Genomic DNA, 26,343 nt, shown 5'->3' on the forward strand with positions numbered 1-26,343 from the left:
ACCCCAGGGCCTAATGGGGACCCCCGAGGCAGGCTCTGACCCCAGGGCCTAACAGGGACCCCCGAAGCAAGCTCTGACCTCAGGGCCTAATAGGGACCCCTAAGGCGGGCTCTGACCCCAGGACCTAATGGGGACCCCCGAGGCAGGCTCTGACCCCAGGGCCTAATGGGGACCCCCGAGGCAGGCTCTGACCCCAGGGCCTAATAGGGACCCCCGAAGCAAGCTCTGACCTCAGGGCCTAATAGGGACCCCTAAGGCGGGCTCTGACCCCAGGGCCTAATAGGGACCCCTAAGGCGGGCTCTGACCCCAGGGCATAATGGGGACCCCCAAGGCGGGCCCAGATCCCAGGGCCTAATGAGGACCCCCAAGGCGTGCTCGGGCGCCATGGCCGGATCGGAACCCCCAATGGGCTCGGGCTCAGACCCGAGGGCCCTGGGAGGAACCCCGCATCCGCGGGACACGGGCCCGAACCGCCTCCGCCCGCGCTGCTCAAGGCACCCAGAGCGCTGCAGGGTCCGTGGAAGAAACCCGGCCCCCACGGCGCGCCCCGGCCTCTGCCTCGGCGAGCGGCAGCCGCGCGGGCCAATCAGGCGGCGCCCACCTGACGCCGGGCGACCAACCGGAGCCCGCTCTGTCCAGGCCTGCGCGAGCTCCCGAGGCCCCGCCCCGCCGCCCTGGGCGCGCAGACGCAATGTGGGCCCTCCGGGCCGCCGTCCGCGTGCGGCTCCGGCCTTCCCGCGCCCTCCGCCGCAGCCCCGCGCCGGGACCCCCGCCGCCTCCCTGCCCCGCGCGCGCGCTCGCCGCCTTCGGCCCCCGGGACCCGGGCCTGCGGGGGGCGGGGGGCGACGCGCGGGGCCCTCGAGCGGAGGGATGGAGGGTGCGAGCCGGAGAGGAGGAGGAAGAACTAGACGATGGGAGCTCGGAGGAGGAGGAAGAGGAGGAGGAGGAGGAGGAGGAGGAGCTGCTGAGGGAGCCGCTGAGGGAGCCGCTGCTGCCCGGGGGCGCCCAGCGCGTCTGCGTGGTCCACCCGGAGGTCAAATGGGGCAAGAGAAGCCCGCAGCTGACCCGAGGTGACCGAGGGCAGGGCCTGCGCGAAGGCGTGGGCTCGGGTCTTGTGGGCGTGGCTTCTGGGACGTGTCTCCAGGAGAAGGGCGTGGGTCACGTGAAGGCGTGGTCTAGGGGCGGGGCCTTGAGGGCGGGGCATCGGACGGGTCTTGTGGGCGTGGCTCTGGGACAGGTCTCCAGGAGAAGGGCGTGGGCTACGTGAAGGCGTGGTCTAGGGGCGGGGCCTCGAGGGCGGGGCCTCGGGTGGGCCTTGTGGGCGTGGCTCTGGGACCGGTCTCCAGGAGAAGGGTGTGGGCTACGTGAAGGCGTGTCTAGGGGTGGGGCCTTGAGGGCGTGGCTTCTGGGACAGGCCTCCGAGAGAAGGGCGTGGGCTACGTGAAGGCGTGTCTAGGGGGTGGGGCCTTGAGGGCGTGGCTTCTGGGACAGGTCTCCAGAAGGGCGTGGGCTACGTGAAGGCGTGTCTAGGGGGTGGGGCCTTGAGGGCGTGGCTTCTGGGACAGGCCTCCGAGAGAAGGGCGTGGGCTTCGTGTAGGCGTGGTCTTGGGGAGGGCTTTGGGGGCGTGGTTTCTGGGGGCGGGGCCGGTGTTGATGTCCGGACCTCACCTGGGGAGGGTCTAGGTGGGTGGGTTAGGGGTGGGGGTGGGGGTGGGTGTGTGCCAAGAGCAGGAGCTGGAGGGATGAGGGGATGGAGGGAAATGCAGTCCCTGTGTTATCACGTGTTTGCAGGAACCGCATCAGAAATGGTAATTTCTGGTTGAAAGCCCCAGGGACTGATCAAATGTTTTTACACGAGAGTGTTTCCAAAATGTACAGTTCTTGCAGGAGCCGAGGGGCATCTATCCCTTCCTCCCCAAGCTAAGGTCTGGCAGAACCCCGGGTCTGGAATTCTCTCCCTTCCTGTGAGACATACCCAGCTCTCCCTGCCTTTCGAGAGCAAAATGGGGAGCCCCACAGAGAGCAGGGACTCTTCCAGAGAGCAGGGACACTCCTCAAGAGCCAGAATGGGGGCCCCCAGAGAAAACCGGGAGCCCCAGCACACACTTTCAGAGCTAGCCTGGCCCCTTCTTCCCAGCCTTACCCCTGGTGTCAAGGCCCCCTGTGCCTCGGTCTCCCCATCTGTACCAGACCTGGTGGTTTCCAGAGCTAAGTGGCTTGTTGCCAGCACCTACTCAGAACAAAGCCTGCCGGGACACTGCCACCAAGAAGCTTAAACAAGGAGCTGGGGAAACGGAAGGGGAAATTGAGGCCAGAGCTCAGGGACCCTCCCTGAAACCCTGCCCAAAGAGAGTGGTGGGACGGGACAGAGGGACTGGGTGCTCAAAGAAGTGCACTGTGGCAGAAGTTGCTGAAGGAAATGAGGTGCCTGAAGGGGAAAGGTGAGGCGCAGGGAAGAAGAGGGGCTGGGCAGGGTCCTGGTGGGACAAGGTGTCAGGGTAGTGGGGGCTCCTGGGGGCTGAAGACAGCGGGAATTCCCTTCTCTCTGCTCTAGAGGCCACAAGTTCAAATCCCCCTCCTGCCTCTCCCCTGGTGGCCCAGGAGAAGGACTGGGCCTGCGTGAAGGCGTGGCGTAGGGGTGGGGTCTTGTGGAGGGCAGGGCCTAGGGTGGGCCTTGTGGGGGGAGTGGCTTCTGGGACAGGTCTCTGGGAGAAGGACTGGGCCTGCGGGAAGGCGTGGTCTAGGGGCGGGGCCTTGTAGAGGGCGGGGCCTCGGGCCGGCCTTGTGGGGAGCCCCTTGGCTTCCGGCCACTACCCCCTCTCTGCCTCTGTCTCCATGGGCATCCTCTTCCCCTGTCTGGTCTCTAGGTGCCCCTTGGCTCCTGGCCATGTCCCTCTCCCTGCCTCCGTCTCTGCATGGTGTCCTCTCCCCTGCCTCGTCTTCAGGTGCTCCTTGGCTCCTGGCTGCATCCCTCTCCCTGCCTCTGTCTCCGCGTGGTGTCCTCTCCCCTCTGTCTCCTCTTCTGTCCTCTTGTCCCTGGATTTTTGACTCATGCGGCTCATCCACAGCGACCCCGTCTCCCTCCCCACAGCTGAGTGGCAGGTGGCCGAGGCGAAGGCGCTGGTCCATACGCTGGACGGCTGGACCGTCGTGGACACGGTGGTGATGCCCACCAAGACGCCCGACAGCAGGCTCATCTTCGGCAAGGGGAACTTCGAGCAGCTCACCGGTGAGTCTTGGAGGAAGGTGCTCCTCTCACACCTCCGTTCCTGCATGGAGAGAAACGATGCAAAGATGGGGTGGGCTGGCAAGGGGTCCTCTGGGGTTGGGGAAGCCTCCTCAGAGCAAGTAAGACGGTCAGATACTGAGAAAGGTGGACGTCAGCATATGATGAGGCCCCAGAGAGGTCTCGGTGGCCGCTGGCAAAGGCTGGGTGGAGGTGGTTTACAGGCCTCCTTGGATTCAGGTGCGGTGATGCTCGTTACTCACCGCGTGTCCCAGGAAGCCACTGACTGAGCGAGCCCCAGACCACTGCCTCCAGGGTCAGCTCGGGCAGAGTTGTTCACAAGTGATGTCCATCTTGTGTGTTTCTGATTTAGTACATTGGTAACTCACTAGCGCTGAGCTCTCAGCCGGTAGTGCCACCCCTCAGCCCCGAAAGGAGCTTCTCAGCACACCTGTTTTCTCCATAAGGCACAGCTCGGCCTTCCTGCACTTAGAAAGTGTAGGCAGTGGGGGTGATACAGGAATGGAAAGATCGTGGCCCTGCGGCTGCGGTGAGGATGTGTTTTCAGCATGAACGCTGACGTCCTTGTCCGACCCCAGCTGGGAGCACGTCATACGTCACGCAGCTCTGGCTTCTGCAGCTCTGCGCACATTCACAAGCGACTGGGAAAGTGCCCCTGTCGATTCCACGTAAAGCTTAGCTAGTAGAGTAGGCGGCACAGACTCAGTATGTGTGATGACGTGGAAGCGGGCCGCTCTAAGACCACTTTGTGCAGACCCCTCGTGCCTTCTGCCCCAGTGCCACCCTGCCTGAGGCTGTGTGGCCCCAATGCCCCCAGAGGCACGGCTGCTCCCTCCCCGACCACCCCCACTCATCAGCCAGGTGTGGGGGGGTCCTCATATGCGTTCTGTGACCTCGCTGGGGGCAGGTGGCCTTGATCCCACCCGTTTCACCGCCCAGTTCAGGCTCCCCATCGCTGAGGTGTCGCCGCTTTGGCTGGAGCCCGGGCCTCTCCCGTGACCCCCCCACGGCCCGGTGGCCGTGCGCGTCAAGAAACCAGGTGGCGTGTGCTCATGCCAGCACATGTTCACGCCAACACCAGCGCGGAGATGGTCCCAGTGCAGATGTCCGAGCATGCAAACTCTGGTGCCCTTTTATTTGCATTAGAGAGAATCAGAGGCTCGCCGGAAATCTCGTCCGTCTTTCTGAACGTGGAGAGGATGGCCCCGCAGACGAAGGTACCGGAACGCCTGCCGTGGCGACCCTCAGCGCCCGCGCTCCCGGTCGCGCCGCTGCCCGGGTGGGACGGAGCCGCTTGTCCTAGGCCGGCTGCTCTTCACTGTCGGGCCGTCTCGCCCGCTGCTTTCCCAGAAAGAACTCGAGGCTGCCTGGGGCCTGGAGGTTTTCGACCGGTTCACCATCGTCCTGCACATTTTCCGCTGCAATGCCCGAACTAAGGAGGCGAGGCTGCAGATCGCGCTGGCTGAGCTGCCCCTGCTCAGGTGGTCTGGGCGGGCCCCCTCCCTGCTCGGGTGATCTGGGTGGAGCCCCCTCCCCGCTCAGGTGGTCTGGGTGGAGCCCCCTGTTCAGGTGGTCTGCGCACAGCCCCCTCCCCACTCAGGGTTGAATGGGGAATCCTCTGCTTTCCGGCTGCTGTGATAAAAACCTGCCATTGGCTAAGCAGCGGGCATTTTTTCTGCCCTGGTTCTGGAGCTATAGCCCAGCCTTTCGGCACGTGTTGGCACGTCCAGGCTCTGGGCCGGCGCGTCGGGGTTTGGCTGTGGCCGGTCCTGCTCCACGGCCCGCAGCTCTGCCGCCACCCTGGGGTCCTTGTTCCGTGCCGCTGCCGTGTCTCACCACCTCTCCGCCCGTGCCCCCGCCCTCTCGTCTCCTCTCTACCCGTGCCTGCTCCTCTCTTAACTGCTTGCTTCCACCTTCTCCCTGGGCTCTGGCTCCTGTTTCAGCCGAGGCCTCTGGGTCTACAACCGCAGACCCACCTGGCTCAGCTGGGCCGAGCCTCAGCTGAACACATCTCGGGGGGGTCCCGCTTCCAGGTGCGCTCCCCTGTGGACAGGGTTTAGGTTGAGGGCACGCCTTGCTGGGGTCGTCGTCCACCTCCCCCCGTGGGCCTCTCTCGCAGCACAGCAGCGTCCTCAGCCCCTTTGTTTCCACGCCTTTGGCGCCTGCCGGTGATGGCGACGCAGCATCATCCACCCTGCGAGGCTCAAGGAGCCGCCTGCAGTGTCTGGCCTGCTGGGTGGGGACCCTGCCCAGCTGCAGGGGTCACCTCAGTGCGGCCCCTCCCCTCCCGGGCAGAGCCACCACCCTCACCTCGCGCCTACAGCTGGGGCCCGAGCTCCGGCCCTACAGGAAGGGTGTGCGTCTGCAGCCGACCGACCTCTCCTGTCCACACAGGTCGAAGCTGAGACACGGTGGCACACACCTGGACCGACGAGGAGGGGGCTCTCGCTGCAACTTGGGGTCAGGTAAGGCGCTGTGCCCCGCACCTGAGGTTGTCCCCTGATGTCTGAGGTCATGCCCTGGCGCTGAGGTCGTGCCCAGTGCCTGAGGTCGTCCCCTGACAACTAAGGTCATTCCCTGGCATCTGAGGTCATGCCTTGGTGTTTCTGAGGTTGTGCCCCAGCATCTGAGGTTGTGCCCGTGTCTGAATGAGGTTGTACCCTGATGTCTGAGATCGTGCCCCAGCCTCTGAGGTCATGCCTCAGTGCCTGAGGTTGTGCCCTGGTGTCAGAGGTCGTGCCCCAGAATCTAAGGTCGTCCCTTGGCCTCTGAGGTCATGCCCTGGTGCCTGAGGTTATCCCATGGCGTCTGAGGTCATGCCTCAGCATTTCTGAGGTTGTCCCTTGGCACCTGAGGTCGTGCCCCGGAGTCTGAGGTCATCCCTTGGGGTCATGCCCCACTGTCTGAGGTCGTGCCCCACTGTCTGAGGTCGTGCCCCGCTGTCTGAGCTCATCCCTTGGGGTCATGCCCTGGTGTCTGGGAGCAGGGAGCAGGGCCGGCAGCGCCCTGCGGCAGGCAGCCCTTTAGAACGGGCGGCTGCGGCTGCCCAGGCAGGCCGCTCCCTGCCCGGCTGGCGAGAGCAAGCCTTCCGTGCCTCCCACCAAAGCCCTCCGGCTCGGCTGCTCTTGCCTCTTCGTGCCGTTGTGCTCACCGGCTTGGCCATCTTGCCTGTTTTTAGGAGAATCTTTCATGCAACTGCAACAGCGTCTCTTAAAAGAAAAGGAAATGAAAATTAAGAAGGCCCTCGAGAAACTGAAAAAGAAGAGACAGATTCTCAGAAAGGATCGCGTGAGGCGAGAATTTCCCGTGATCTCCGTGGTGGGTTACACGAATTGTGGTAAGGAGAAATTCTTGAAAGTGAGATATGCTTTCCCCAGACCGGAAACGTTTTAGGAGAGTCCACCACACAAGCGGGCACTGCTGAGGGTGACTGGTAGCTGGAAGAAGCTGGGGTACAGCCCCGTCCTCTGAGCTGTGGAGGGGCCAGTGCCACCGTGTGGGCGAGGCCGTCGATGGACCTGACGCTGGGCTGTGGGCATCTCTTTTTCCTCCTGAATAGGGGGAAAATTGATTTAAATGATTAAAAACTGATTTACGTGAGTAGATGTGGCTCGAGGGGTTGAGTGCCCGCTTCCCATATGGGACGTCTCAGGTTCAGTCTCTGGTGCTTCCTAAAAAAACAGAAACAAGCAAAAGAAATGAAAAAGCCAGCTTAGGGAAGCCAGTGTGGCTCAGTGGTTGGGCGCCGGCTTCCCATATACGAGGTCCCAGGTGCGTTCTCCGGCCCCTGGTTTCTCCAAAGAAAAAATCTATGTAAAGTGGGTATTTTTGTAGGAGAAGAAAAGCCGTTTGGATTTTACACCGTAGAACCGCTCAGAGTCTTAAGCTGTGTGTCAACGTGCATGTTAAGCAGAGTGGTACGTAGGAGACGGACATTTCTGATTGTGTCGCAGTCGTGTCGGTGTCCTGGAATTGCCATGGCTCGTACCACGGACGTGACTCGACCTGCCATGCCGTGGCTCGTACCGCAGACGTGGCTCGACCGCGGGAGCTTCTCGTCTCCCAGCTCTGATGCCGAGGGGTGGCTGGTTCTGGCCGGGGCTTCAGGGAGGCCCCTTCCTGCCTCTGCCAACCCCGTGGCCCTGGGCGTCCCTTGTGGCTGTGTCGCCGTGGCTCTGCCTTCACGTTGCGTCCGTCTGTCTCTCCGCATACAAGGACACCTTCCTGTTGGGTTGGGCCGCCCTCCTCCAGCGTGACCTCACCTTTTCCCACACCCGCAACGACCCTCTTTACAGACGAGGTCACGTCCTGAGGTCCCATGAAATCTTTTTGGGGAACACAGTTCCACCCCCAGCACTTACAAAGCATTGAAATATCGCAGGCATCATGCGGTAAACGAGAACCGAGCATCCCCCAGCTCCTCCACCACCTGTGTTTGCGGATCACGTGGGCGCAGCCCCGTCCACAGTGCCCGACGAGCACAGGTGTGAGGGAAACCAAGCCCCGTCCCCGGGGCTCCTGGTCCACGTCAGGAAGGACCGGTGACTTCCCGCCACACCCGAGGGCTCAGCAGACCTAACACGCGTGTGTGTCTCCTCCTCAGAACCCCGCCCTGTGCCCCAGAGCTTGGGGCGCTGCCCCCTTATTTGTCAGTAGGGCCGAGCAGAGGTGGAGGAGCGTTGGTCTGCTCTGCGCAGCCTGTGCCTGCTCGCCTCCGGGCCCCCAGGGCCACCGTCCTGCCCACAGCAGCTCTTGATTCCTTAAATTCCCGGCTAGGTCCCTGGTTAGATCCCCAAGACCCCAGGCCCGCCCGCCAGTGCGCCGGCCTGTACGGGGCAGCGAGGCCGCTTCAGGGCGAACGGCCTGACTCGGAAGACGGGGCTCGCCTTCCGGGGCCTCCACGCGCCTTCTGGGCCAGCTGCTAGGCCACGGGGTCACCTCCCAGTCCCTGGTGGCCAGCCGAGACCCCCAGTACGGGGTCCGGCTGCCCGGAAGGGCTGCCTCTGCGGCCCGGCCCAGGAACGGGTGGCTCCCGCGGGCTCCCTGTCCAGTGTGACCGGTCGCCTGGGAGGCCAGGATGGCAGGAGGCAGGAGCCGTGGACCACACGCTGTCCAGCCTGCCCCAAGGAGCAGCGCCCCCCGCGTGCGGGCGGCATGTTCACCTCTGACCCGCTTTTAGGCAAGACCTCCCTGATCAAGGCGCTGACCGGAGAGGCCGCCCTGCAGCCCCGGGACCAGCTGTTTGCCACGCTGGACGTCACCGCCCACGGCGGCTTGCTGCCCTCGCGCATGCCCGTCCTCTACGTGGACACCATCGGCTTCCTCTCCCAGCTGCCGCACGGCCTGGTCGGGTCCTTCTCCGCCACCCTCGAAGACGTGGCGTGCTCGGTAGGTGCGCGGGCAGGGCTGCCGTGGGCCAGCTCCGCCTCGAAGCGGAGCCCGGAGCCCCGGGAGGGTGCAGGGAGTTAGAGCGAGGCGGGACTGTCCCCGGGCTGGGAGGAGGTCCCCGTGCCGCGTGCTCGCCGAGACCCGACGCTGTGTCCCGCGGCAGGCCTGCGCTCACCTTGAGCTCAGGAGCAGCGGGATAGTAAAGCAGCCCAGATCAGACCAGCTTTCGCCCAGGGGCAGCTCTTGCCTGCCGCGACAGGGCTGAGCTCCCGGCACGTGGCACGTGTGTTCTCTTGGGTGAAATCCATTGGCGTAGAGCTGGGCGTTGGAAGCGGGCAGTGCCGTGGTTGGGGTTCATTCCCAGCTTTGTGCAGCCGTCACCACTGTCCACTTCCAGGGCCTTTCCCCAAACGCACCAGCGGTCAGCCCTCGTTCCCCGGCCCCGCGCTCGGCAGCCTCCGGCCGCGTCCTGCCCGTGCGGGTTTCCCTGTTCTGATCTCCTGTGCCTGGAGTCATACACTGTTTGTCCTTTTCTGTCGGCTGGTTTCACACGTCTTCAAGGTTCATTGTGTTGAAGCGTGGACCAGCCCTTCATTTTGTTACCGTTTTATCAGAGAAGTTGTGGGTTTGCAGAATAACTGTGCGTGAAATACAGAATTCCCACACACCAGCCCACCACCAACTCCTTGCGTTGGCGAGGGACATTTGTTGCAGTGGATAGCACGTTCTTGTAGTTGTGCCGTAACTGTACTCCGTGGTTTGGCTTAGGTTCCCAGTTTGTGCAGGGTAGCTGTCTGGACTTTTACAGAACTCTTATTCTGTTGCCCCATATACCACCTACCATTTTCCCGTTTAATCGTAATCAGATACACATTTCGGTCCTCTCAGTTGTGTTCCCAGCGTTGTGCTGCCCTCCCCTCCGTCCGTTCCCAAGCCCTTTCTTCCACGTTCCAGGTGGGACCCTGCCCGCTGAGCCTGGACTTCCCCTTCCCTGTCCCCGCCCCGGTGACCGGAAGTCTAGGTTCTGTCATGCGTCGCTGAAGGACATGGGGCTGCTTCCGCCTTCTGTTATTTGAATAATGCTGCGATGGGCATCGTTGTGTACGTGTCTGTCCAAGTCCCTGCTTTGGATTCTTAGGGTCTGTACTTGGTGGGACTGCCAGGTTACCCGGCAGTTCAGTACTTTGCTTTCGGAGGAACCCCCAGTGGCCTCCCCAGAGGCTGCACCTTCTACACTCCCACCAGCAGTTGAGTGAGCGCTCCTGTTTCTCCACACCCTCTCCAGCACTTCTTTCCCATTTTTTTAAATAGCAACCTTTCTTATGGGTGTGAAATGGTGTTGTTGTAGAATTTGAGAGAAGTTTAATTATTTGAGTATAGAGAGGCCAGGACTCAGGAATGATTTTGAGAAGGAAAAATGGTTTATTGACAGCCGGCCAGACTCGGGAACTTTCTGTTTGAATCCCGAGCCCTGAACAAGATTTTTTTAGTCCCTTTTATACAGAGAGGAAAGGCCAAATGGTCTTTTTGTTTCAGTTCTCAACAGGCTTGAATTAGCATATATTTTTACATCTTAGGTAAGCTTTTAGCATGGACCTCAGGCATTCGATAAGCTTTTAGCATATTTGGTTTGCATTTCTCCTGAATACTGAAAGTTTATAGACCTTGCATTGTTAAACTGTCTCCTGCTCACCAAGGGCAGGACTGCACCCTTTCATCATCCCACACCCACAAGTCACAGATAGTTTAGGTTACCTGCCACCCATAGCCCACATCATTTCCCCCCTTTGCCAAAGTTTAACTTGCTAAGCTTTGGCATAATTGTTGTTGGAGCTATGAGATGAATGGCTGTTTGTTGTTTTGATTGATTATTTATCAATCTTTAGTGTAGCATCTAGGACTGTTTTTAAAAGTTTAGAAGTTTTTATTCTGGACAGCAGAATCCTGGGGTAGGGGCCTCCTGCAGTCATCCTGCAGCCACCAGCGCTCATGTGGATTTCCAGTCAGGTTCCAGATCCATCTATTAATTTTATTTTACCCTTGAAGAGTTTACACCTTTAATTTAAAGTGGTGCTGAAGGGAGACGATTTCTTTTCTGTAACTGCTTCCTGCTGGCCATGGGCTGTAGTCATTGCCTAATAAGGTGTAAAAACTCTTTAATTTATTCTAACTGGAGGAAGATGGATCTGGCATTCTGTATGAAGTTGGATGAAGTTTTCATATGGTTAATAAGATGTTCACTCTGAAAGAAACAAACTTAATTAAAAATTTGGAATACCTGTTTTTAAAAGAGGACACATTGGATTACAGAGGTAGACAAGGTTAGGTGCCTATAAAGATGGCACTCCTTAAAAGCTGGTGGGAACAGCATATATATTCTTTTTTTAAGTTAGTCATCTTCAGAGATAAATTGCAACAGACACTTAGCTTTGTCTGAAGACACATTCCAAGCTGTTCAATGATTGGCACTCATTCGCTCTGTCAGATGCTCCTGGTGAACTGGCACTCCTTGGGCAACTGGCTTCACTCAGGATTAGAACACTAATTTGGAAATACTCTTAGTTTTCACCTGTGGGAGTGATCAGAACTACAGAATAAAGGTTTTTTACACCTTGGTTTTAATTGTACAATTTCTAGCAATTTTGACTTGTTCAATAGGTGACTCACCATCAGCAAGCAAGCTTCACCTTTGCTACACAGCAGAGTACAGCAGAATATAGAAGTTGACTGAGACTGGCTGAGACTGCCACCTTATTCTACAGACATGTTTAACTGTTTAGAAAATGATTTTACCAGGAATTTAACATGTCTAATATACTTCTGCACTTGATCCAAAATAGAAAAGATAACGTTATAATTATTAGGCATATATTTAGTACAGGATAAAAGTACAGCACTTAATATTAACTAATGCATTACTTAATGCATAAGGATTCAGAGTTGCAATTATTAGTTTTGAGTTTCAGGTTTGTAATACCTTACATGTTATCTCTCCATGAGAGCAGGCCATAATGCCAATTGTGTTTAAGTTTCACTTACAGTATCCTGGTATCATGGCTCCACTTAGCATGTTCTTCAACACAGTGAGCAAGTCGCAGCATCCTTCATCTTAGAGAGATTTTCCAGTATTCTACTAGCCTGGTGCGTAGTGCTCTCTGGCACTATGGAACAGTGCCAGTCTGGAGGCGATATCCATTGTACACTTGGCTGTACTGAGTCATTACTGGCTGCTGCAGGAGCTTGAAACTGCAATATAGTTTCCATCGACTTCAGGAGCAGAACCAGAGACTGATATAACACATATTTTAATTGAGGGGTCAGTGACCAGCCTAGCCAATAACTCACATGGAGAGGCCACCTGTAATGTATACAAGGCCTGGTTTGAATGCACAAGAGTTTGACAATGTTAAAGTTTGTTCCTTGTTTTTATATATATTTTAAACAACTTAATGCAACACATATATCAAATGACTGTTTACTTACACAATTTTACTATGAAGATAACAGTAGGTACTTTACTTTAGTAATAGAGGAAAAATATTATTTTTCATTGTTAAAATGAAAACAGAAGATTTCCAATAGAATCAAGATAACTTTTTATTACCATTTACTTAAATATGTACTTTGTGGTGGCCTTCAGACAAGTTTTATTATCATTAAGTTATTTCTGCTACCAATACTAATCTAAGTTTTAGTTAACAATGACTTCTAGAACTAGAATTATTTAAACATTTTCAGTTTGGCAGATGTTTTACAAACTCCTTATAATTGACTATAACCACATTGACTGGACACTTTATGTTTAAATAAACTTATTAAATTACAATTACCAAAAAAATTTATTCTATTTATTTAAGAGAGCATATCTACAATCTTTTTCCTTTAGCCTAATTTCACCAATGTGAACTTACAATTTTCATTACTCTAAAGATTTTGTACATAATGTTAATTTAGTTTATAAATTAACTATGGGAGATTACACTCAAGTTAAATAAAATTGAAACCATTATAGTTTATGCAAGGAATGTTTTCTTTTTCTCTTACAGGAAGCTAAAAACTTTTTTTTTTTGTTTCAGTTATGAAAATTAATAATTTAAAAGCATACTGACTATCAGGTTTTAAAACACATTACACAATTATTTAATTTTTTAATCATAACCTAGGAAAGATTTTTCCATAGTTTTTATGGACTTTCCTTTACTTACTGAAATTTGTTAATAGAGCCACTAATTACCTTCATTTTGTTGGGAAGAAATCTTCTGGAAGAAAATAAGGCTTACCAGATTGTGGAGAAGAAAAGAATTTATTTTCAATCTTGCAAGAAAGGGCGCAGAGCCAGATACGGCTGGTACCCCGAACAAAGAAAAATGACACAATTTATACCCCTAAGCCTAGCATGCAAGCTTTTCTTCTGTTTTTCCGTAGATTGGATACTTCAGAAGTTACAGCTTATCTGAGATTTAACTTTCTTACGCAAAAGTTTGTGATTTAACTGCTTCCTCTATCACATTCTAACCATTTTAGTTTTTACCTGCTCCCCCCTTTCTCAAATAAGGAATAGAATTTAGTGCTGAAATGACACCGACTTAGCTCCTTCTTGGGCATCCTTCCACTGCCCATAGGACTGGCCTAAACTGGTCTCCTCCACTGCTGTCCAACCCGGGAGTGGGAGACTGACGCAGCAGGCCGCCAGGTTACATCAACATTTTTCTTATGTGAAAATTAACCTAATCTTTGTGGGTTTTTTTTTTTTTTGCATTTTATGGCTGACAAAAGGTTTAAACTGGGAAATTACAGGGCAAACTGGTTCTTAATTCCCTAGCCCAGTAGATAGCTTTAATCTGCCACACCTAGTCTTGCCTTTAAAGCTCTTGCAAAGAGGAGGCTCTTTCCCAATTGTTTCTATAATCAGATTTTTATGACTTTTTCATCCTGCTTAGTTCAATTTGGGCTTTAAGAATATTTACATATATAACTGCATATTTAATTAACAATTTGAATAGAGCTTTTTTAAGAATTTTCATTTGTTAATTTGATATTATCCTGATGTATGAAGACATACACTGAGCAAATGGACAGACACAAAGAGTTAGACACAGAAACAAAACTCATTGATATTATTTATAATTTGCATTATTTTATATACTGTTTAGCTTAATTTGGGGTCCCGAAATATGTATTACTTATAACTGCATATTTAACCTTAACAATTTGAGCAAATAGGCAGACATGAATAGTTTGACACAACAACGTAACTTTAGTTACTTTAAACTTCTAATTCTTATGAAACAAGTGTGACTGCAAAACATTTCAAAGACTCCTGAAACTCTTCTTAATTTGCACTATGACTGTGCAGTTTTATACTATGACTATGCAGTTTTACACAAGAATTTTCTTTCTTAATGGATTGTAACCAAAATGTTCTCAATGCTTTAGCACTGTTTTTTTGTTTCAGAACTTTATATTTTACTTTGAATTTAGCAGAATTTTGGATAAGCAACAAGATTAATTTTATATATATTTATTTCTTCTATTTGAAGCCTCAGGGAGACAGACTGGTTTCTCTCATGAATTACTACTCTTAGGAACACTGACCATCAAGGCAGGAGACTTCGCCCCCTCCACCCCTCTTTTGATTTTGGAGATAATAAAACTCCAGTGGTCATTTAACCTTATTCCATCAGGCAGCAATTTTATTTAGTTTACACTTGAATTCATGAGAGAAAGGGTTACTAATACCAGGACAGGAGACAGTGATGTCCCAGCTTTGCTTTGGCCTGTAGGGGCAGAAGCTATTATGAAATAACCATAGGCAAAGGCAAGGGGTGAGGTTAGGCTTGAAGTAACCATAAACAAAGGAAAGGTTAGTTTAGAATTTACACTTGAATAATAGTTTCAGGCTAAATTCACCCAGCTATAATTTTAGTTATTATCTTTCCACTGTTTTATAATATAAATGCATTTATAATTGATTTTAACTTAGTTACAGTTTTTATTAATTTTTAAAAAAACTTAATTTTGTAACACCTTTAAACACCTTTTATTCGATTTATATTAAATGAACTTAACTATTACTTTAGTTTTTCTTTTAAGGTAAAAGAATAAATCTCTTGCAGTTAGTTTGAAATAAAAAGCTACTTTTCAGGATTTGATCTCTAGAATATAATGTTCTTTAAAAGAGAAGACCCCTTCTTTTTCAAACACTGAGGAAATGATGAGGTTAAAGCACAAGAAGCTATTTTGATAAAACAGATTTTCTTTGTATACTGATCTTATTCAATTTTAATCATAAAAGTTTCCTTCCACAAACCTTCTACACTTTCAGTATTCATTCAGGTTTTGTCCCACACTCTACTCTTTCCAATAATCAATCATTTTATCTTAGGACAAAATCATCTTCTGTTTCCTTAACAATAAAAACACATTACATATATCCCACATACTAAGTTACCAGGCAAACTTTTTACAACATATAATTGCCATTAATACTAAACAAGCTTGTTAAAATAATGAACTTTCCTTCACTTTAAATACTTAGTAGCATGTAATACCAGAAACAGTTTCTTTGGAAGCAAGTTGGCAGGGGAGGCTGGCTGCCAAATAAATTTGTTATAAAATTACTTTTTATTATTATTATTATCTATTCAGTTTTTGTTTAATAATGACTTTCTGCAATTAGCCATTTAAATACTTTAAACAATGCTTTGTAAAACTTTTATAATTATTTATACCTTTAAGACAAATTTTACCTTCACAGAACACATTCTGTTACTTAAAGTTACTACAATACCTTCTAAGAACCTGGGCAGAATGCAAAAGTGTATTTTGGCTTTGACACCCTATGGAGGGAACTTTACTGCATTTATTCTGATTCTGCTTTTTACACCCTTCACTTCCCCCCCTTTCAGGCAGTCGGTTGCACAACAATCAAACAGGAATGCGGCTTATGAATAGAAGGTGTGGACTCACTGGAAAGGGGCAAGCTGCTCTCCCCTTTCCAGCTTTCAGCCAAAATGGGCAGACAGAACCTACTCAAATTCGGCAACTCTCCAGGGGACCCAGCCACCCTGACTGGGACATCCCCAACAAACTTGGGTGCGTGGCGCGGACACAGATGGCCTCCAAGCCCCGGCAAAGGGGCAGACCAGAGACAAGACAGCAGAGCATGCACAAACATCTAGACTCCGCAAACATTCAGACTCCTCAGTTTTGCCCCATAATCATTTCACCCCCTTGCCAATGGCTAGGGAGGGCTCCAGCTCAGCTGTAATTCTACTTTACATAAGGACACAACTCCAACACTAGCATTGAGCTGACACAGACAGAAGCACAAAGGTCACTAATCTGACCCACAAGTTTATATATTTATTTTCAGCATGGCTGCCCCCACAGCCATCACAAACCTCAGAACACTTAACATTTGGTATAAAGCGAATTTATTCACAACTTAGCTCCATAACAAAAGATTTCAGCTAGACTTTTTTCACTCTTTAAACTTTACACCCAGACCAAGCTCCACTAGAAAAGCCGATCCATTTTCCTGTAATCAAGTTTTGTTTTGTTTGTTTTTTTAATCTAGACCAATTTCTGGGACGTTAGGACTTGAATCTATAAACAGCCCTTTTTATTAAAATCAAGCCTCCGCTCCTTTAGTGGATATAAGACTAGTACCAGATTCTAACATGCATTTAGACAAACGCAAAACACCGGGGCTTTTTTCCGGTTTTTCTCCAGGACATTAGGACTCAAACCTATACACAGCCCTTCCTATTGAAATCAAGACTCCACTCCTTCAGTGGATATAAGACCAGTACCAGATTCTAACGTGCAGTTAGACAAACCCAAAACACCAGGGCTTTTCCCTGGTTTTTCTCCTTTTCCCAAGCCTAGAGAGAACGGCTTCCCCCCAGCCTTCTGGGGCTACTAGGGTTCCCTCGGGAGGTGATCAGCCTCCCCTTCCTAGCAATTAAAGCTAGGACCTCCCAGACTGTGCTCACCCGGGGAGTCTTACCTTCTTCCATGTTCAGAGTTCTTTTTCGTTCCCAGAAGCTTTCTCTTCAGACCTTCCATTGCCCTCGATTTTTGTCGGGAAGATTCTGGTGGAGCCCACATCTTTTCTGGATTAAATTTAATCCAGGGGCGCCCAGATTTGGGGTTCATCCGAGTCCTCCCGGCTTCCTCGGGGATTTGGAAGGGGCAGCAAAATGCTACCGTTTCTGGCCTTCGTTTGTGTCCCACCAGAGTCGCCAAAAATGTTGTAGAATTTGAGAGAAGTTTAATTATTTGAGTATAGAGAGGCCAGGACTCAGGAATGATTTTGAGAAGGAAAAATGGTTTATTGACAGCCGGCTGGACTCGGGAACTTTCTGTTTGAATCCCGAGCCCCGAACAAGATTTTTTTAGTCCCTTTTATACAGAGAGGAAAGGCCAAATGGTCTTTTTGTTTCAGTTCTCAATAGGCTTGAATTAGCATATATTTTTACATCTTAGGTAAGCTTTTAGCATGGACCTCAGGCATTCGATAAGCTTTTAGCATATTTGGTTTGCATTTCCCCTGAATACTTAAAGTTTATAGACCTTGCATTGTTAAACTGTCTCCTGCTCACCAAGGGCAGGACTGCAGCCTTTCATCATCCCACACCCGCAAGTCACAGATAGTTTAGGTTATCTCTGAAGAGACAAAGAGCCTCCCGCCCATAGCCCACATCAGTATCTCATTGTGGTTTTGATTTGCATTTCCCTGATGGCTAATGATGTTGAGCATCTTGTCATGTACTCTTTGGCCACTTGTATATCTTCTTTGGAGAGATGTATAGTTAAGCCTTCTGTCCATTTTTCAATTGAATTGTTTATTTTTTTGTTGCTGAGTTGTGGGTGTTCTTTATATATTCTGTATATTAAACTCCTGCTACATATGTAGTTTCCAAATATTTTGTTCCATTTTTTTTAAAGACCTATTTATTTTATTATTTTTAAGTTTCCCCTTCTCCCCCAGTTGTCTGCTCTCTATGTCATTCACTGTGTGTTCTTCTGTGTCTGCTTGTATTCTTGTCAGTGGCACTGGGAGTCTGTTTCGATGTTGCGTCATCTTGCTGCATCACCTCTCTGTGTGTGCAGCGCCACGCCTGGGCAGGCTGCGCTTTTTTCACGTGGGCTGGCTCTCCTTAATCGGGCGTACTCCTTGCGCGTGGGGCTCCCCTACATGGGGGACACCCTGCGTGGCAGGGCACTCCTTGCGCGCATCAGCACTGCACGTGGGCCAGCTCCACATGGGTCAGGAGGCCTGGGGTTTGAAACCTGGACCTCCCGTGTGGTAGGCCTTCTTATCAGTTGAGCCAAATCCACTTCCCTTTCTTCCATTCTTTAGAATGTCTTTTCACGTTTCAGACAATGTTCTTAAATGCACAAACGTTTTTTCCTCATACGAAGTGCCATCTATTTCTCCTGTTGCTCGCGTTTTGGCACCCTATCTGGGACATCTTTGTCTCGTACGAGGCCCTGAAGGTTTTCCCCTCTGTCTTCATCTAAACTTCAGCTCTTACGCTTGGGTCATTGATCCATCTGACCTAACACTGGCACATGGTGTGAGGCAGGGCTCCGGTTTCATTCTTTTGCCTATGGGTTTTGAGTTTTACCAGTGTCTGTTGAGCAGCCCTTTCCCCTGTGGGTGGACTTGGCAGCCTGGTGGAATGTCTGACCGTAGCTTGAGCTCAGTTCTCCATGTGCTGCCCTGGCCGCTTTCATGACTGGTTTCTCATAGTCTTGAAGTGGAGGGCGAGCCCTTCAGCTCTGTTGTTCCTGAGGTGGTCTTGGCTCTCCGCAGCCCCCTGCAGTTCCATGTGAACCTGGGGTCAGCCTTCCCAGGTCTGCCGAGGCCCCGGGGATTGTGGTGCGGTTGCGCTGGTTCTGTAGCGCGCCAGGGCCATCCCGGGGCGTCCTGCCGCCCGAGCCGCCTTGTCCGAGAGCAGCACCCGAGCCGCCTTGTCCGAGAGCAGCGCGGCACTGCACCCCTCCTCCCCGGCAGCCCTGCCCAGGTCTCCCGCGCCCGCCCCCCCAGGCCCGGCTGCTCCCTGTTCTTTTGGCGGAAGCCCCAACGCCTGCTTCTGCTCGTGCCCGCAGGATCTGATCGTGCACGTGAGGGACGTCAGCCACCCCGAGGCCGAGCTCCAGAAGGCCAGCGTTTTGTCCACCCTGCGCAGCCTGCGCCTGCCCGCCCCGCTGCTGGACTCTGTCGTGGAAGTTCACAACAAGGTGGACTTAGTGCCGGGGTGAGCCGGCCGACACGACACCTGTGTGCACAGGTGGCTGACTTATGGCTGCATGCCCCGACACCTATGGCCCCGACACCTATGTCCCCGACACCTGACTGCCCTGACATCTGTGTACCTAGATAGCTGACTGCCCTGGTACCTGACTGTCCCTGGCACCTGCCTGCCCTGACACCTGCCTGCTCCTAGTACCTGTGTGCCGTGACACCTGCCTGCCCCGACACCTGTGTGTCTAGATAGCTGACTGCCCTGGCACCTGACTGCCCTGACACCTGCCTGTCCTGACACCTGACTGTCCCCGACACCTGTGTGCCCAGATGGCTGACTGCCGTGACACTTGTCCCCGACACCTGACTGTCCCTGGTACCTGCCTGCCCTGATATCTAACTCCCTTGACCCCTGTCTGCCCCGACCCCTGCCTGCACCTCCCCTGAGGTTCCCGGGTTGAGCGTGGCCAGGTAAAGCCTTGGCCTCAGGCTTTCCTTTATGGAAACTTTCCTTCTCTCTCCCCATGTGCTGAAAGTTGTGTCCCGACCCCTGTCTGCCCTGACACCTGTCTGTGCCTCCCGAGTGTACCTGGCTGAGAGTGGCCAGGTAGAGACTTGGCCTCAGTGTCTCCTGTCTACGGAACCTTTTCTGGCCTCACCCCCACATCTGGAAGATGTGTCCCTGACCCCCGCCTGCCCCCGACCCCCACCTGCCCCCGACCCCCGCCTGCCCCCGACCCCCGCCTGCTCCCGACCCCCCTGCCCCTGACCCCTGCCTGCTCCCGACCCCCGCCTGCCCCGACCCCCGCCTGCCCCCGACCCCCGCCTGCCCCCGACCCCCGCCTGCCCCGACCCCCGCCTGCCCCTGGCCCCTGCCTGCTCCCGACCCCCGCCTGCCCCTGGCCCCTGCCTGCTCCCGACCCCCGCCTGCCCCTGACCCCCGCCTGCCCCCGACCCCCGCCTGCCCCGACCCCCGCCTGCCCCATATCCCCGCCTGCCCCATATTCCCCGACACCCGCCTGCCCCCGACACCCGCCTGCTCCCGACCCCCGCCTGCCCCTGACCCCCGCCTGCCCATGACCCCCGCCTGCCCCGAGCCCCGCCTGCCCCATATCCCCGCCTGCCCCCGACCCCCGCCTGCCCCCGACCCCCGCCTGCCCCCGACCCCCGCCTGCCCCCGACCCCCGCCTGCCCCATATCCCCGCCTGCCCCCGACCCCCGCCTGCTCCCGACCCCCGCCTGCCCCGACCCCCGCCTGCCCCTGGCCCCTGCCTGCTCCCGACCCCCGCCTGCCCCTGACCCCCGCCTGCCCCCGACCCCCGCCTGCCCCGACCCCCGCCTGCCCCATATCCCCGCCTGCCCCATATCCCCGCCTGCCCCCGACCCCCGCCTGCCCCCGACCCCCGCCTGCCTCTGACCCCCGCCTGCCCCGACCCCCGCCTGCCCCTGACCCCCGCCTGCCCCGACCCCCGCCTGCCCCTGACCCCCGCCTGCCCCGACCCCCGCCTGCCCCCGACCCCCGCCTGCCTCTGACCCCCGCCTGCCCCGACCCCCGCCTGCCCCTGACCCCCGCCTGCCCCGACCCCCGCCTGCCCCTGACCCCCGCCTGCCCCGACCCCCGCCTGCCTCTGATCCCCGCCTGCCCCTGATCCCCGCCTGCTCCCGACCCCCGCCTGCCCCCGACCCCCGCCTGCCCCGACCCCCGCCTGTGCTTCCCCTGAGTTCACCTGGCTGAATGTGGCCAGGTAGAGCCTCAGCCTAATTCTCTCCATGTCTGGAGGTTGCACCCCAGGCTCCAGAACAGTCCCTGCTCGCTGTCCTGCATCTTAAGCACCCAGATGGGCCAGGGCGCTGGCCTGAGCCGGCCAAGCAGCCACGGCCAGGCAGGCTGAGCCAGAGGGCAGAGGTCAGAGGCCGTCTGCAACCCGCCACCTGCATGCCTCACCTCGGCCGGCCCTGGTGGGTCCCTGGGCTGAGCAGTGTTTGTTCCCCTTCCCACACAGCTACAGCCCCCCCGAGCCCCAGGCCCTGGCGGTCTCCGCCCTGCTCGGGCACGGGCTGGAGGAGCTCAAGGCGGCGCTGGAGGATGCCGTGTTGAGGGCGACAGGAAGGCAGGTGCTCACCCTCAGAGTCAGGCTGGCCGGAGAGCAGCTCAGGTGGGTGGGGCCAGGGCCACGGGGGCGGAGGTGGGGCCCGCGGGCAGGCGGGGTCTGCAGGGGGGCGGAGGCGGGGCCCATGGGTGGGCGATGGGGCTTCACTGTGCAGGCCGAGGGTCCCCTGAAATGGGCCTCGTGGCTGGTGGAGAGCTGGCAGTGCAGGTGCTGGGAGCAGGTGGAGGCCCAAGGCGTCCTGAGAGGCCACACCCTGCAGCTGGCACCTCCCCTGAGGGCTGCAGCTGTGCACCCACCTCCACCTGAGGGCTGCAGCTGCGCTCCTCCACCTGAGAGCACCTGAGGCCTGCAGCTGCGCTCCTCCACCTGAGAGCACCTGAGGCCTGCAGCTGCGCTCCTCCAGTGCACTTGAGGCCTGCAGCTGCGCTCCTCCACCTGAGAGCACCAGAGGCCTGACCGCTGCTTCTATAACTCAGGGCTGGCACCCATGCTCCCCACCCTCCTGGAAAAAAGACAGTTCTCCCTTCCTGTCGGGCAAATGGCTCTTTTAGGGTCAGCATTGATCACGAGAGCCTGTGCCGTGCGAGGGTCGTGGGCGTTGCGTCCCAGCCGGCGTGGACCAGCCGCCACCCCCCCGCTGTGTCCACGGCATGTCCTCCCCAGCTGGCTCCACTGGGAGGTGTCCCGGCCGGCGGGGACTGGCTGCCGCCCCCTGCTAACCGTGTCCATGGCGTGTCCTCCCCAGCTGGCTCAATCGGGAGGCGTCCCAGCGGGCGTGGACCGGCCGGCGCCCCCCGCTAACTGCGTCCATGGTGTGTCCTCCCCAGCTGGCTCTACCGGGAGGCGACGGTGCAGGACGTGGACGTGGTCCCAGAGGATGGCACGGCCCACGTGACGGTCGTCATCAGCAGCTCCGCCTACAGCAGGTTCAGGAAGCTCTTTCCGTGGTGAGCAGGCGCCCACGGCCTGTGGTCTCGCCTGCTCTGGCCTCTTGGGGACGTGGCAGCAGCTCTGCCCGGCGTCCTGCTGGACCTCTGCCGTGAGCGGCGAGCGAGCCCCACACCGGGCTGCGCCCCGAAACCCACGGCGTGTGCCTCTCCTCGGTGGAGAGAAATGGGTCGTGTGCTCGGCTCTACCTCCGGATGCTCCCGTTCCAAAACAGCAAAGGCTGCCTGCTCTGTCCTCCACCTGTGAACTGGAATCTCTAGCCCCGGAGCTTCTGGCCCTTCAGTTGTGTAAATAACAAACGTCCGTGAAACACAGTTTCTCCTGTGTGTTGTTTCAGATGACGCAGACTGCCTTTTGCTTTTCCCCCTGGTGGCACTGGAGAAACAAAGGTCCGAAGGCAGGCTCGCCGCGGTCTCCACGAAGGGAGAAGCGGAAACCAGAGTTGTACGCCTGAACAGGCGTCCCGCTGGAGGAGAGCGCGGCCTTTCACCTGCAGGCTCGGGGACGCCCTGCATCTCAAAACCAAGGCTTCCTGTGGGCGGGCAGGAGGCCGCGTCCTGCAGTGGAGCTTCCTGGAGCGGGGCCGGAGGGTCCCCGCTCAGAGTGGCCGCTGCGGGATGGACCGCCCCGGCGCAGGGCCGGCTGCCGGCTGGAAGCTCCTGGCTCCTGAGAAGACTCGGTGCGTCTCAAAGGGCGGGAAGCGCTTTCAATTGCGTTTTCTACGGGAAACAGCTAGCAGCAGAGGACACCGTCTTCCCCTCTTGGCACCAGGGAAAGGTTAATAGAATTTTTTGGGCTATTTTAGATTTGCACTTAGTTCGCGCTTTTGAGTTGTCCCAGAATTTCAGCCTTCAGGGATAACTGATAAAAAAGGCCTCTGCCCCTCTCGTCCTGAACGTTGAAACGTTGAGTGAACTTTCCAGAAGGCCTGGAGAAGGCAGTCTCTGTCCCCTCCAGGTGGTCCTCGTGCAGCCCGTGTGCAGCGGCCCCTCGCTGCCCTGGGCCCAATCCCCCCAGCCTCTCCTGCGGCCCCCGTAGTCGCGCCGTCCTGTGGAAGCCCAGTCCCGGAAGGTCCCGTCAGCGGAAACGGGCCTGGGGGCCATGACTCTTCTGCCGTGGCCAAGGGGCCTGCGCAGCCGAGTGGGCACTCCTGAGGGGCGGGTCCTGGGGTCCAGGTGGGCTCTGTGACTTGGCAGGTCTTACAAGGGGGAGGCAGGGGGTGGGGGTCAGAGACCAGTGATGGGAGGAAGGGGCCACTGGCCAAGGGGCAGGGCCTCGAGACGCTGGAAGGCAAGGGGGCGCCCCGACCCCCCAGAGGGACCCCAGCCCCGCCACAGCCCTGGAGACCCCCAAAGAAGCCGAGTGCCACCCAGACCCCAGAGGGACCCCAGCGCCACCCACAGCCCTGAGACCTCAGAAGAAGCTGCCCTGCCCACAGGGCTTTTTAAATTAAAGTTAATAGATCACAAAGAGCGTTCCATTAAAAAACATGAAGAAAACATAAACATAAGAGGTTCCCATATACCCTGCTTCCCATCCCCCCACCCCATTGTTTTTGTAAATTCTATTTTTTTGAAGATACCTACATCACAAAAGTTACATTAAAAAGTATGAGGTTCCTGTATACCCCCTATCCTCCTCACCCCACTCCTCCCACATCAACAACCTCCTTCATCGTCGTGGCACATTGATTGCATTTGGTGAATACATCTTGGAGCACTGCTGCACCTCATGGATTATAGTTTATATTGTAGTTCACACTCTTCCCCCAGTCCATTCAGTGGGTTATGGCAGGATTTAGAATGTCCTGCATCCGTCCCTACAGTACCACCCAGGACAACTCCAAGTCCCAAAAGTGCCCCCACATCACACCTCTTCTTCTCTCTCCTTGCTCGCAGCAGCTACCAGGCCACTGTCTCCACATCAGTGCTACAGTTTCTTCCATTGCTAGTCACAGTAGTTCATAGTAGAACACCAGTAAGTCCATCCAATGGCTCAGCTGCTGGACTGGGGTCCTGGTACCCCAGGAGGCTCGGACACTGGCTCTTGGGGGTCCCCTCCAGGACGTCCTCCCTTGCAGCCTCCCAACCTGGGGGGATCAGCTGCTGAGAGGGGGCGGCCTGCAGGATCCAGCAAGCTGCAGGGGGGAGGGGGCTGGGTGCCCCGAGACTGGTTCTTCCTCCTGCCAAGCTGGGGACCTCCAACTCCCCCACCCCGTCCTGATGGCCGTGGGGCTGTGGGCAGCAGAGAAGGACACCTGGACTGCAGGACAAAGGGAAGGACCCGGCCGGAGGACCCTGACCTCCGTGTCTCCTAGCCTGCCCAGACGCCCAGAGCCTAAGCGGCCGTGGGCTAGCCCCCAGCCCCAGCCCCCAGCCCCATCCAGGGCTCCAGGTGGCCTGATCGGGGCGAAGGCACCTCCCAAGCCCGCTGGCCTGCGCCGGCCTCACCCACCTGCTGACCTGGCCTGGTGACTTCCTGGATCAGCCCGTCCCCTCGCCTCCCGGGGGTCCCCGCCCCAGACCCATGGAGCCTTTGCAAAGCTGCCCCCTGCTTTGCGAGCCGTGTCCTGCTGCCCCCACCCGCAAAGCGGCCCCAAGTGAAGCACCCTTGCCTGACCTGGGGTCCCCGCAGGGCCCGGCACCTGCAGCCTCTGGTGCTCAGTGGGGAGGGCGGCAGGGAGAGCACGGGGATGGGGGTACAGACGGGGTACGCCACCCCCCTGGAAGGGGCAGGGAGAGGGGACCCCAGGCACCTACCGGGCCGTGGTGCAGAGCCCCCCTGCTGAGAAGTAGTGGGCGGGGGGTGGGTATCGCAGAGGTGGAGGGGAGACACGAGCCGCGCCCATTTGACAGACACCTGGGGCTGCGCGGCTTGCGGAGGTGGTGGCAGCGCTCGGCTCCTTTCCCCGGGGCTGACGTCTGCCCTCAGCTGGCGTGAAAAGGGATAAAGTTTAATTTCCTCAGCTCAGGGGTTTAAAATAGAGCCAGCCTACTCTCTGGTTCATTGGACTTACCCTGGCCAGCTAACAGGGAGGTGAAGAAGGTCACCCACCACACCAGGGAGCCAAGAGTGCCTACAGCTGCAAGCAGAATGGCATCCGGCATCCATGTGGGATCTAAGCCCCCTCTCGATATAGAGGTGGAGTGGACATCACCATCCCAGGTCCACAGGATGGAGGAATAGAGTATGGATGAGAGTGGACTTACTGATAGTCTACCACGGTAGTTGCTGACGGTAGGGAGAGGGAAGAAGAGATGAGATGTGGGGGCATTTTCGTGACTTGGAGGTGCTGCAGGGACAGATGCTGGACATTGTGCGTCCTGCCATGGCCCACTGGGTGGACTGGGGGAGAGTGTAAACTACAATGTAAACTATAATCCACATGGAGCAGCAGTGCTCCAAAATGTACTCACCAGGTGCAGTGAATGTCCCACGATGATGAAGGAGGTTGTTGATGTGGGAGGAGTGGGGTGAGGGGGGTGGGGAGTATATGGGGACCTCATATTTTTTGAATGTAACATTTAAAAGGAAATAAAAAAATGAAAAAAAAAGAAGAGTCAGGAGGCCCCGCTTGGTCAGTTCTCTGCAGGCACCACAAGCTGCCCCCGACCGCACAGCCTCAAGACGCCTGGTCCTCAAAATCCCAAGACGCCAGCAAGGCCGAGGGAGTGAGGAGCTAACCCGAGGGGCGTGTGGCGCCCCAGCATCCAGCAGCCACAGACCGCGTAGGCCGCCTTTCTCTCTACAAACCTGTGCCTGGCAGTGCCCAGCGGACACTGCGGGCTGCCCCTGAATCTGCGCTCTCTGAATTGCCGTCCCAAGACCCCAGGTAAACGCCTCGGTGGCCTTGCGGCACCTGTTGTTATTTCTCGGTGGACGTGAGTTGGCCATGAAGCCATTCCCTGCCAGGAAGGTGTTTTCTGACAGGACACGCCCCTCTGAAAGTCCCCAAAATCCATCTTTGTGTAATGGTGCTAAGAACGCTTAACATTCTACAAAATCCAAAACTCGGGGCCATCTCCTGAATTTGTATGACAAAAATAAACGGAGGAGGAAGGAGGCTCAACAGGTGTCTGCAAACTCCCTAAGGTCCGCGCGAGGCACTAATTCACTTGACCCTAAAGCTCCTTCCAAACACGACGGACGAACCGGCTGAGGATGTCGCCGTCGTGTGTGTGACAGCAAATGCCTACCCGCGTTTCCTTTATTTTATTAATAGAGTTAAGTGGTTTGCATTGCTCCAGGTCAGGCGACCACGGTGCACACTGGAGGGACACAGTCAGCACGTTTTCCTTAACCGCTGAGGTCCCTGTCTCCGGCTGGCGCCTGCTGAGCATCCAGCTCGTCTTTTCCAGAAGCCGGATCCCGTGAAGCCGCGGGTCTGAGGCTG

General features: G+C 55.5%; 1 protein-coding gene across 1 annotated transcript; it reads left to right on the top strand.

Annotated features, from left to right (window-relative positions):
- Positions 1 to 692: 692 nt before the first annotated feature.
- GTPBP6 (GTP binding protein 6 (putative)) lies at positions 693 to 22,286 on the top strand. The gene is made up of 10 exons (XM_058292106.2): positions 693 to 1,071; positions 3,093 to 3,230; positions 4,395 to 4,465; positions 4,599 to 4,729; positions 5,643 to 5,713; positions 6,427 to 6,585; positions 8,428 to 8,636; positions 18,756 to 18,904; positions 20,895 to 21,047; positions 21,830 to 22,286. Exons 1-10 carry the CDS (start codon positions 693 to 695, stop codon positions 21,951 to 21,953), a joined length of 1,584 nt encoding a protein of 527 aa, XP_058148089.1. The 3' UTR covers positions 21,954 to 22,286.
- The last annotated feature ends 4,057 nt before the right edge of the window (positions 22,287 to 26,343 follow it).

The sequence above is a fragment of the Dasypus novemcinctus genome, chromosome X, assembly GCF_030445035.2.
Source record: "Dasypus novemcinctus isolate mDasNov1 chromosome X, mDasNov1.1.hap2, whole genome shotgun sequence".
In the NCBI taxonomy this organism is placed as follows: domain Eukaryota; kingdom Metazoa; phylum Chordata; class Mammalia; order Cingulata; family Dasypodidae; genus Dasypus; species Dasypus novemcinctus.